This window comes from Grammomys surdaster, unplaced genomic scaffold, assembly GCF_004785775.1.
Source record: "Grammomys surdaster isolate TR1022 unplaced genomic scaffold, NIH_TR_1.0 125877, whole genome shotgun sequence".
Taxonomy (NCBI): domain Eukaryota; kingdom Metazoa; phylum Chordata; class Mammalia; order Rodentia; family Muridae; genus Grammomys; species Grammomys surdaster.
This window is the reverse complement of record NW_021620702.1, coordinates 18,415-31,308: the sequence shown is the minus strand read 5'-3', so window position 1 is coordinate 31,308 and position 12,894 is coordinate 18,415. Positions and strand designations below refer to the sequence as shown.

The following is a 12,894-nucleotide window of genomic DNA, read 5'->3' as shown; positions in this document are numbered from 1 at the left end:
TCTCTCTCTCTCTCTCTCTCTCTCTCTCTCTCTCTCTCTCTCTCTCTGTCTTCTACTCCCGTTTGGCTCTACTTGGTGGCATTGGTGGGCCTGTGAATGCTTTTGCGCTTGGTCAAGTAGAGGCAGGTAGTGAGCCATCTCCATGACAAGTATGTCCTCACAGGTTTGGGGAACCTGCTGGCCAGACAGCTGAACAGGAGAGGCTTGAGGGTGCCCAATAAGGGACCCAAGCAGCTGAGGAGCAAGACATCTGACAGGCTGGAGACAGTGATCCTTGATGTCACTAAGACAGAGAGTATGGCAGCTACTCAGCGGGCGAAGGAGCATGTTGGGAACAGAGTTACCATTGAGAGTCCTGTCAGTGTTCTTGGTTTTCTCTCAGTGTCTGAAGGAAAGGCCTGTGTAGTCCTGCAACAATTCCTGGTAGGGGTCAGGGTAGATTTGGAGACACTGCAGACTCTGCCCCTCAACAAGACATCAGTCTGTCCTCTTACCTCTATATTCAGTACTCCCAGATGTGTGTTCTTGAAAGTGAGCCTGTGTATAGTCTTTACAGCTCTGACTCTATGCTCCACTTCTCCCCTTTTTCAATAAAGAAGAAATGTTGGGTTGGGTGGAGTACACTGTCTTTGGAGAAAGTGCTTCCGCTCTGGGCTGAGCTGGACTCCTAATCCCAGTAGATGATTTTTTTCTCCGTCTTCTTCAACAGACTAGAGAAGCCCAGAGATCTGAAGAGCTGCAGTGTTGGACACTCACAGGGTTGGGCTTGGAATGGGACCAGACCACCCTACCAGGTAATGGGAAGAGGAGTCACTGTGTACATTTGGCTTGTGTGAGAATCACAGTAGGGATTCATGGACTAAAGGAACCTCCATGAATTAGGCAGGTGTCTAGGACTCTTTCTCTTCAGTCCTGTGGCTCCTGCAACAGAGTCACAGCCATTTTCCTATACTCTCTGGCATTATCCAGAAATTCCAGGGCTGAATCTAGACCCTGCTGTGTTCTAGAAGACCTTGATCCAACATGAGTATCCATCCCTGTTAGGATTGATAAGGATAGAACTGTAGGAGACCAGATTGGGAAATGACCATAGAATGATTGCTCTAGAGAATTCACCGTTATAGCGACAGAAGATCCAAGAGTACTAATACCTGTATGTGCTGTGGTACATACAGCACAGTATGTACCACAGAACAGTACAGCTCAGTACTACATTTTGCAAGATACAATTAAGAGATAGGATTCTGAGGACCTGTTGGGTGCTAACAGCCGCATGAAGAATATCCTATTAGTTTCTGTAGGAGCACAAAGAGGGACAAGAGTGGAGGCAGGAGGACAAGGAATAGCATCCATAGATCAGACATGATCAGGCACAGGGCAGAAGAAATAGGGCAAATGCAGAACAAACCCAGTGGCAGCTACATCTAAGGAGGGAGAGTGTCTCATCTCCAGATTCACAGTTCACTCAACACTGATAAAGAAGGCCCAGGACTTAATGTAGAGCTATAGATGTAATCTATCTAGTATTGGAGCATTTCCTGATAGAAACACGGTTCTTGAGAGTACAATATCAGTCTGCTATCTTACAGGCTGGAACAGAAAGTGTCAGTTTAGGGAAATGTGACATCATTCCTGAAGGAAGGCACCAGGTTTATTTTGAGCTAGAATCAGAGGGTCGGCTCTTCCTAACCTCTCCTGTAAGTTGTTCTGGGTCCATCTTCAGGTTACCTTAGATTCTCATGATGTTCAAAAGGTCCTGGTTTGTGGTTCCAGAGGGCAAGAATCAGAGATACACAAGGGGAGACTTGGACTGACTTCGGCACCTCTATGATGAAGCAAACATATTCCCACATGAGTCCTGGAAGCAAAGATTATAAGAGAATATACCTGTGTTATTGTACATCAGAGGTGTTTTCTTTGGAAGGGATATGGGTATTGTCAAAGAACATTATATGACTTGTGATCAAAAGCCTGTTAAAGGGCAAAGAAGTAATGCATTAATTATAAGAAATGCAGAGAGGACTGTACGTCAGAAGGGTGGAGTCCTCCATGCCTACACCTGCCTGTGTGAACAGATGCCAGGCTCATTTTGACTCAGAGTCTTCTCTCTCTCTCTCTCTCTCTCTCTCTCTCTCTCTCTCTCTCTCTCTCTTTCTCTGCCTGTCTTCTACTCAACATGTGGCTCTACCTGGTGACACTGGTGGGCCTGTGGACACTCCTGCGCTTGTTCAGGGAGAGGCAGGTGGTTAGCCATCTCCATGACAAGTATGTCTTCATCACGGGCTGTGACTCAGGCTTTGGGAACCTGCTGGCCAGACAGCTGGAAAAGAGAGGCATGAGGGTGCTGGCTGCATGTCTGACGGAGGAGGGAGCCGAGCAGCTGAGGAGCAAGACATCTGAGAGGCTGGAGACAGTGATCCTCGATGTCACCAAGACAGAGACCATTGTGACAGCCACTCAGTGGGTGAAGGAGCGTGTTGGGAATAGAGGTACCATTGAGATTTCTATTTGTGTTGTTGATTTTCTCTCTGTGTGTGAATGGAATTCCTGTGTAGTCCTGTAACAATTCCTGGTGGGGGTCAGGATGGAGTTGGAGTCACTGCAGACTCTGCTCCTCTCCAACACATCAGTATTTCCACTTACCTATAAACTTAATCCTCCAAGCCATGTGTTCTTAATAAGCTGGTTCCTGGGGAAGATTTTAAGTTCAAATTATTCTCTGTGTTTTTTTGTCTTTGTATGTAGAAAAACTGGATTGTTGTTCGCTGAGTCCTACGTTAGAGACAGTGAGGAGGAAGGAGAGCCCTGTGTTCCTGGGTCTTGGTCTCTATGTGAAGGTTATGGGCCAGAGTGCATCTGCTTTCTCAGTTCTGCAACGTGTTCTTATGCACTACCTGTGCACCTTCACTGGGAGAGCCAAAATCATTGCCATGCTTAGTCCCAAAGTCAAGGAATGCCTTAGGACATAAAAAGATAGGAAGTCACTGCGCGCACACACACACACACACACACACACACACACACAGCCTTTCCATTCTTTCTCCATTTCTCTCTCTTTTCAGTATTTGTTTTGTTTTTGTAAAGGATAAATTTATAAAGATTTAAAGTAAAAGCACTTACTGTTCGAAACTCTAGACATGTCAAACTACTATTCAATGAATAAAAACCAGTTAACCCTTGACCTGTATGATTAATGTATATGCATTCTTTCCACTTCAGCAAGGTGAGCAATATTACCATTTATAGAACATTTTTTACAATAATAATATGCAATGAATTAATATAACTTGACCCTTAACCAAACCTTATTACACTTAGCAGGCATTGGCGTTCTGTATTGTTTGATCCTTTTGTTATCTTCTGACTCAAGTTTTTGAGGCAGGTTTCTAGATTTGGAGCTCATGACCATCTGATGAACCTGTTCCTCAGCTCCTTCCTGTTGGCATCGCCAGAAAGTGCCACCACGCTCAGCTTGTTTTATTGTCCTAAGAACTGTCTCGTGATACTTCTAATCTATTCTGAGTCTTCAAGCATGTGTATTTTGGGATCCTAGATTTAAAATATCTGGTGTGCATATTTTTATTAAAATTTTTCATGCAAACATTTAGATCATATTTTCCCTTTTCCCAACTCCTCACAGATCCTCCTCATGTTCCAGTCACACAATTCATATTCTTTATGTCTCTCCTCTAAGTCTGAAAAACAAAAACAAAATAAAAACCCCTAAGGAAAAGTAACATAAATAAATAAAAAAAACAATAACAAAAAACAAACAACAAGAAATGAGCATAAAAGCCAGCACAAAACAAGATGAAAAAAAATGCAGGCTCCCCTTTCCTCCCAAAATTTCACAGAGTTTATTTTATTGAGACACGGGCCCTCTCAGGCATAAGGCTCGGTGAGTGCCTCTTTAATAAGTGTGTTATATTTTGCTTCATACCCTGATAGCTCTCAAATAACTGAGACTGGACTAAGTTATTTATTTAACATGCTTAAAGGGCAGAATTACTGACTAGTATTATTCTATTTCATTCTTCTAACCTAATTTATGAGCTCCAAGCCTAAATGACAGAGATACTGCACTTTAGACATTCTCTGCTCCAGGTGTTTTCTTATGGTGTCTCCTAGACTCTCTGCAGGTGGCTCCTGCATACTTCCTCTTCAGCCATGTTCTCTCCCCTGCTCAGTCATTGTTTTTGAGATCTCTTTATTGACACTAGAGGGAACAATTGGAAAGCTGTTGTTTACACAAGATCACACCCGGATATTCTCTGAATAAGGATTGTAACCAGATGTAGTGGACACAGAAATCAGCTTTTGACTCTTCGCACAGTGTACAATAAAATGCCTCAAAGATACCATTCACAATACAGTGCAGAAAAAGGTTCTTGCCTTGGACAGCAATTATTAGTCAAAATGGCTTCTGCTTAGAGGTTAGACCATGTGTCTACTTTCCCTTCTCAGTGCTGGGTCACTGTTTCCTTTTGACTGTGCAGATGTTACCTGTACTGCCACAGTCTCTGTGAGTTCATGTGAGCAGCAGGCCTGGTGTGTCTGGAAGACAGTTTCCTTGGAGTCACCCATCATGTCTGGCTCTTAAAATGTTTCTGCCTCCCCATCCTCATAGATCTCTGATCATGGAAGGGAGAGGCATGATGAAGACTTCCCGTTTAGGACGGAGTGTGCCAGAATCTCTCACTCTCTGAACACTGGCCACTTATGTGTTCTGTGTTAATTCTTGTTTATCACCAGGCACATTCTCCTGGACTGAGATTGATTAAATCACTGGACTTTGAATTCACTAACAGTATGCATTAATTGTCTTTTTACTGTGTGTTCCCTTAGAATAATAATAGTTTTCCCATAGAACCATCTAGTCTCAGGTTCTGGGCCACTCTAGTAGTAAGCACACCTTCAATCTAATGAAAAGTGTTTAGTTACACCCATGACATTGGTACCTTTATTGCACCATATACCTTAAAGTCAGGTCACTGTGGAAGGTCATAGGGCTTGAGGTTGGGTAATAGTAATGATTGCCTTTCTCTTCTGGGAATGTCCAGTGTATCTTCTGGCATCTTGAATGCTAATCAGTAGCAGTGAAGGTTTTAGTTGGGCACCATCTTGCCTTCTCTCAGTTGGATGACATCAGACAGTGTGGACTTTAGCTGTTGACTTACTTAGGATTTTACTGTTGTGAACAGACACCATGACCAAGACAACACTCAGAAGGACAATATTTAATTGAGATTGGCTTAAAAGTTCAGACATTCAGTCCATTATCATCAAGGTGGAAGCATGGCAGTATCCAGGCAGGCATGGTCTAGGAGGAGCTGAGAGTTCTACATCTTGTTCTGAAGGCCACTAGGAGAAGCCTGTCTTCCAGGAAGCTAAGATGAGGGTATTCAAGCCTATTCCCACAGTGTCACACTTCCTACAACAAGGCCACACTAACTGCAGCAAGGACACATCCCCTAATAGTGCCACTCTCTGGGTCAAATCTATTCAAAGCACTGCATTATCCTCCCTGACCTCCATAGGCTTGATCAAACTCATGAGTCTGTGGGGACCATACCTCAACATATCATAATGCTAAATACGTCTAATCCAACTTCAAAAGTCATACTTGTATGTAGAAGTCTCAATGCTATTAAAAGTCCATAGTTCAAAGTGTCTTCTGTGATTCATGCTCTCTCTTAACTGTAGATCTAGAAGCTATACAGAAAAACAGCCAGGCTAATTTCAAACTGTGCATCTCTGCATCCGATATTAAAGCCATCTTCAGATCTCCAAATCCTTCCTCATTTTTGTTGACTGGATCAAACTTCTTTCTCATTGGCTGGTTCTACTCCCTGTTAACAGGTTTCCTCAGCAGATATCCTATGATTTTGGCATTTTGGACATCTTTTGGTCCCCAAGGTAACTTCAACATTAAACCTCTTTTTTCCAGTGTCGCAGATCCACTCATGATCTTCTGGGCCCTTCTGAAGGGCTTGAGTCACATCTGAAGCTGTGCCCTCTATAGAATTCTAGACTCTGGTTGACTCAACTCAACTGCTTCTGCTGTTCTTGGTGATCATCCTATGGTACTTGCATCTCTAATACACTGTGTTTTTCTGCTGCAACAAGGTTTGACCAATATCTTCTCATATGCTCTCATCATTATGCCATTATGCCATCATAACCTGTTCGCTCCTGTGTCATCAACTACAATTGAGGCTGTACATTCACTGATGGCGTTCCTTAGCCTCTTACAGTGCCAAGTATGAGTGATTCTCCATGAGCCCTTTTTACCTTCTAAACCATTACCACCTGGGTGAATCTTACACATTACCAAGTCCAGCTGTAGCACAAAGTACAACCTTGGCTTTCTCTGGAACATAACTTTTTTTGTGCTCTCAGAAAATACTTGCCATAACATTTTACCTCAATGATAGCGGTCTCTTCATAATTATCACTAATTTTATAGCTCAAACTAACCATTATCAATTGTCCCAGTAGTCCATTCTATTCTTGACTCTATAGCCAGAAGCAGATGGTCCAAGCTACAGAGTTCTGCTGATTACTAGACCTGAAACATGGTCTTCTAATTCTACCAGTCTTCTAATTTTACCAGCTTTCTGTGTTCCAGATCCCTCACTTCCTAACCTTGGCTGTCTTTAATGTTGGGATTTAAGCTTTTCTTCACCTAGAACTTGCTCTATCCCTGGGTGGCCATGAACTAAAAAATCTGCTTGACAAAGTCTTCAATGACAAAAGGCATGTACTGCCTTGACTGGTCCTAAGCTTTTAATAGATACTTTTTCTCAAGATCCAGATCAAAAGCCCTTGTCTTTCATTTCTGGATTGTAGTTTAATCCAGATTTAAAATCCAAGTGAAAACAATAGCCAAGTACTGATAACACCTAATATGATATAACTATTCCTTGTTCAATGGCAAACACATTAACAGTATGCTTAGCTGGGTGGCATCTTGCCACAGAGTCACCACTTCCTTAATCTGTTCATCTCCTTGAATACAGAATTCCCCTCATTTCACTTCCTGGTGTCCCTTTATTATTTGCACCATACATTCTATATTTTTTCTATGCTTGTATTTTTGCCAAAAATGCTCATCATGAGACTTAACCAGGGAACAAAGTCTCTCTTGGGCTTTTTTGAGACTTTCTTTGTCAATGAAATTAATATAAATCTTACCTTAGCCTCAGGTAGCCTCTTCAGGCAAGGGTAAAAAAACAGCCACATTCTACACCAAAATATAACAAAAGCAGTCACTCAGTGACATATTAAAGTCCTTCTCCTCTGAAACACCTACAGCTATACTTCCACAGTTCAAATAATCCTCAGCAACAAATTCTTCCATATTCTTACAAAGATAGGCTATTAATCATTAATCCCCACTTAAGCATTCTACTGCTTTCTAAATCCAATGTCCTAAGATCCACATTCTTCCAAATAACAGCATGGTCAGCCTTATCATAGCAATACCACAGTCCTGGTACCAACTTCTGTCTTAGTTAGGGTTACTGCTATGGACAGACACCATGACCCAGGTAACTCTTAGAAGGAAAACATTTTATTGGGGCTGGCTTACAGGGTCAGATGTTCAGTCTATTATGAAGACTGGATCGTAGCAGCATTTAGGCAGGCAGGGTATTAGATGAGCTCAGAGTTCTACATCTTGTTTAGAAGGCAAACAGGAGGAGACTGACTTTCACAGATCTAGGATGAATATCTAAAAGCCCATGCCCACAGTGATACTCTACTTCCAACAAGGTCATACCTTCTATTAGTGCCAATATCTGAGGTAGTGTAGACAAACCAGCACAGCTAAATAGCCTTACCATCAGGTTTAGAGAGCAGCAAGTAGCCTTGATTGAAGCCTGTAATGGGAATTTGGAGGCTGTGGTGGTTTGAGTAATCCTTGCCCAGGGAGTGGCACTATTTGGGGTCTGGCCCTGATGGAGTAGGTGTGCCACTGTGGCATTGAGATTTAATAACCTCATCCCAGCTGCCTGGAAGCCATTCTTCACTGAGGTGCCTTCTGAAGAAGAGATGGGATTCTCAGCTCCTCCAGCCACATGTCTGACTGCATACTGCCAGACTTCTACCTTGATGATAATGGAGTGGTTGTCTGAACTTGTAGAGAGCCCCAGTTAAATATTGTCTAAGAGTTGGTTTGGTCATGGTATCTGTTCACAACAGTAAAACTCCAACTAAGTGAGACGGGGTGTTCGATGGGGTTTTTAAAGGAACAAAATGTAACCCATTCCTGCCAGTGAAAGTTTTACTTGTTGGCATTGGATTTCTACTTGGGGAGTCATGTCTACCATCATATGGATACCCTCGTGAAATTCCTTCGTATATGTATTTTAGGAAGCTTCTACAGAAATAGTTTTCCATATGGTTTTTCAAAAACTGAACAAAAACAAACTCCAGTACTGATTATGTGTCTATAGATGCACAAGATATGCTTTTGAGCCAAGGTTGCAGGTGACTTACTTGAGCCAAGGTTTTAACATCAACAAATGCTGATCTTAATCTCAATCAACTAGTCTCCCATTCGCCCTGCACAGAAATTAAAGATGGAGATATGGTGTTTAGCTATAAGCCTTTCAGAATGGTTCCTTGATGATCCATGACTTAAAAGCCAAAGGGATAAGTGAGGGTCACCTGTAGGTGAGTTGTAAATAGAGCACCATGTGTTCAGGTTGGCAGTGGAAAATCTATCCTGTTGGATAATAGCAAAGATGGTCAACTCTGCTATATTTTCTTTGGGTGTGTTAGGTAGAGTTTTTACTGTTGTTGCAACAAAGCATCATGAACAAAAAGCAAGTTGTTCTAGGAAAGGGTTTATTTAGGTTACACTACTATATCATTGAACATCACAAACCGAACTCAGGACAGGAACTCAAATTGTGAAGGAACCTGGATGCAGGAGCTTATGCAGAAGGCATGGATGGGTGCTGCTTACAGGCTTGATCCCATGGAATGCACAGCCTGCTTTCTTACAGAACCCAGGACCAGCAGCCCAGGTATGACATCATGAACAATGGGCTGTGCCCTAGTTGGACCTCCCTAGTTGTTCACTAATTTAGAAAATGCCTTACATCTGGATCTTATGGAGGCATTTCCTCAACTAAGTCACCATCCTCTGTGTTGACTCTTAACTTGTGTCAAGTTTTCACGAATCCAGGCAGTATATTGGGTTTTGTAAGCATCTGAGGAGTGTTGATCAATTGATGTTGATCAATGTTGAGAATTGATTATTATTAATTTTAAGGTTTGCTTTAGTAGAGCTGAAAAGCACAGGTCTGTTTTCCATATCTCCCACAATCAAGTTTCCATTTGTTTGTTTCCCAACCACATTTCCTCCAGAGATTAATTTTGTCTTTTTTTCTTTTCTCATTTGTGTTTTCCTCTGTTCTTTCTCTTCTTCTTTATGACTGTCCTCTCTTATTATTATAATAAGGAATTAAAATGGAAACTAGTTCTGCCTCATTACTACCTTTCTTGGCCATTTGAAAGACACAGTGTACAATGTGCTTAGAGCAATGTGAAGATACAAGTGTCTTCATCAGAATTTTATCTCTATGAAGAAATGCCATGATTGTGGTAACTGTTATAGATGAAACATTGCATTTGGGCTTGCATACAGTTAAAGCTTTTGACTGTTTTCATCATTTCATGAAGTCTGGTAGGTTCTATGTAGTCAGGTTCCACAGAAGGAGCTACATCTATACCCACAGGGAGCAGGAACAGCAAGACTCTGGGATAGCTCATTTCCAGTGAATCATGTAATCCAACGTGGCCACACCCACTCCAACAGGGCCACACCTAATGCCTCTCAAGCATTGCCATTTTCTCAGAAAGAAGCATATATATATATATATATATATATATATATATATATATATATATATATATATATAAATAAATAATCGGTGGATGCTATTTTAATTCTAACAACCGCTCAAAGCAAAAGAATAAAATCTCTGCAAGGATGGCGTGAACTTGTAAGTCACAAATGTACTTTTATAGTCTCCAGACTAACAAAGGTGCACCATGTTTTCACTATCTGTTCTTAAACTTAGTAAGGGAGAAGGGACTCCTTGCAGATTCCCAGGTAGAGAAATGGGCCACAAAGTCTTAAAAGATGAAGGTATCCATGCTGTGAGCCAGCACTGTTCTGCGGGTGTTCCCCAGCTGTGTGGATACTCTGCTCTTATTCATTGATTCCTATTGTCCAGTAAACATGGTCACAGTGGTCTTACTGTGTTAATCATGCATTTTATCCCGAATTAAACCTGTGTTGTGTGACTGTCTCTTTCCACTATTTGTAGGACTCTGGGGCCTGGTCAACAATGCTGGTATCTCCATCCCCTCGGGTCCTAATGAGTGGATGAAGAAACAGGACTTTGCAACTGTACTGGATGTGAACCTGTTGGGCATGATCGAGGTGACACTGAGCATGCTGCCCTTAGTGAGGATGGCAAGGGGCCGAGTGGTCAATGTCTCCAGCATCATGGGCCGAGTGTCTTTTGGTGGTGGCGGTTACTGCATCTCCAAGTATGGTGTAGAGGCCTTCTCAGACTCCCTCAGGTACCATACAGGGAAGTGGTTCCCCCAAGGGAGATTTGGGATGGTTTTTAATTAACCATACTCTTTAAGTCTCCATCATGGAGAACACACTCAGGTTCTAGGACTTGCACACCTTTACCTCACTGAAACATTTACTGGGCATCACATTTCCATGTCTCTACAAGAGGCTATGACTGAGACATGAGTTGAGTTCATTTTGTCCTGTTCCAGAGGAGGAAGGGCACTTGGGGACAATACTGGTATATAATTGGAAATGTGAAGTTTTTTTTGTCAAGAATCTAGACCCCTGACCTCTATATGCTAAGCATGTTTTTGAATTGGACTGAATATACTTTAAATTGCACATAGTTATCAGGCCACATTTGGGGTCCACAATAAATACATATCAGCATAACTTATGTGCTTCTATCATGATGTAAAACTATGGCAACTAAGAGAATGAGAGAGGAGGTCAAAAAAGTACTGGGAGCTTCCTGTGTGGTTGCCATGGCCAGTCAGCTGTGTTAACCATGCAAGCCATAACCTTTGTTGGGGGTCCTGTAGCAGGATTAGACTACATTAGAGTAAACAGGAGATCCTGGGACCTGGAAGCTAGGTGTGTAGGTGCATTCATTTTGGACAATGTAATGGCCAGATATGGAAGGAAGGTGGTCACCATGTGGGCAATGGTAGACTTATGGAAAACTGGAGAGTGCAGAACTATTTATTTCGTATTGTTGACAATACTCTCCTTCCAAGGGATGGAACAAAGCCAGCCATTTGGGACAGGGAACAGGGAGCCTGCCAATGTGAGGGAGTCGGGTGCAGGAGGTTTCTCTTGGAGACACCTGCAGGAAGAAAGTGAGGGATGTCCTGAGGACTTCCTAAAACAGATGTGGGATAGATGGAGACTTCTCAGTGAGGTGGGGGTGACTAGGAGAAGGACTATGATTCTTTGCATCTGCACTACTGGAGAAAGGACTTAGAGAGTACCATAGACCAGAATGACTAATTTTAGGACACTGAGCTACATACAAAATATACTTAGTGTGACATCCCAAAGCAGAGAGGCAATACCCTTATCACAAGATCCTTTGCCATTTCCTGCACATCCCAGATCCAAAGTGTCTAAACTTTTCTCACCACAGGCTATTGTTGGCATGATACTGTACTCTTAATAAAGTGTTCTCATTGAAAGACCTCTGAAGTCCTTGACATCTGTCTTTCTTGCAGGAGGGAACTCTCCTACTTTGGGGTGAAGGTGGCTATTATAGAGCCAGGCTTCTTCCTGACTCCTATGAGCAATAGTGCCAGATTATGTTCAAACATCCAGATGCTGTGGGATCAGACCAACTCAGAAATCAGAGAAATCTATGGCAAGAACTACCTGGCAACCTGTAAGTGAGCTCTGAGGACCCAAGCCAAGCTCAGTACTGAACACTTAATCCAATGCTATTTTTAGCAGTTCCAATATCATGCTCTTTTTCTCAAAGAACAGGAATTTAGACCCATTTCCTTGAGTTGGTGGGCTGTGTATCAGGCCAGAAAGAGTGTTCTTGTCTTTCAGAACATGCTGCTCTGTTTCTCTTGAGCCTCTTATGATCATGGCGCTGTAAGTGAATTCAGGGATGGGAGGCCATATAAGACCAGGACTTTCCATGAGCTGAGATACAGATGACTGTGCTCAATTCTTCCTTGAAGATTGTTTGTGGTCCATCTGAGGAACTGGGACAGGCTATGCTTGGGTTTCAAGGAATGGACTCCTTGACGTATAGAATGGAAGTTCTCATGTATATTGTGTTCAGACAGGAGTGGTGGGAGCTGAATGACCACCTTAATCTTTCCTCATTCTGCATAGATCTGAAAATGCTAACCAGATTGGACCAGAGGTGCAACAAGGACCTGTCTTTGGTGACTGACTGCATGGAGCATGCTCTGACTGCCTGTCACCCTCGCACCCGATACTCTGCTGGGTGGGATGCCAAGCTCTTCTATCTCCCCTTGAGCTACCTGCCCACCTCTCTTGTGGATGTTCTTCTCTACCGGACTTCTCTAAAGCCTGAGAAAGCTCTCTGAAGTCTTTACCTATGTGCATAGCTGGGGAGATGGAGACAGTATAAGGGAGAGGATCCTTAGGAGAAATTAGGAAGGTTGAAGCAGGAAGGTCATTGCTATGGGGTTCTTAGTCCATACTCTTCATCTTATTGATTTTTCTGTGATAATACTGAAGACTGATGGTGACCAAAGAAATAGCCAAAGAATTGTCCCAAAGGATTCTGGTAGAAAAGAGCTGGCTATTGCATAGGCTCTGGGCAT

The 12,894-nt window shown here is 42.5% G+C and overlaps 1 protein-coding gene across 1 annotated transcript; it reads left to right on the top strand.

Moving 5' to 3' along the window:
- Positions 1 to 2,176: 2,176 nt before the first annotated feature.
- On the top strand, positions 2,177 to 12,654 carry LOC114608173 (retinol dehydrogenase 16-like). The gene is made up of 4 exons (XM_028752138.1): positions 2,177 to 2,489; positions 10,341 to 10,599; positions 11,812 to 11,975; positions 12,437 to 12,654. The coding sequence occupies exons 1-4, from the start codon at positions 2,177 to 2,179 to the stop codon at positions 12,652 to 12,654; spliced, it is 954 nt and encodes a 317-aa protein (XP_028607971.1).
- Positions 12,655 to 12,894: the final 240 nt, after the last annotated feature.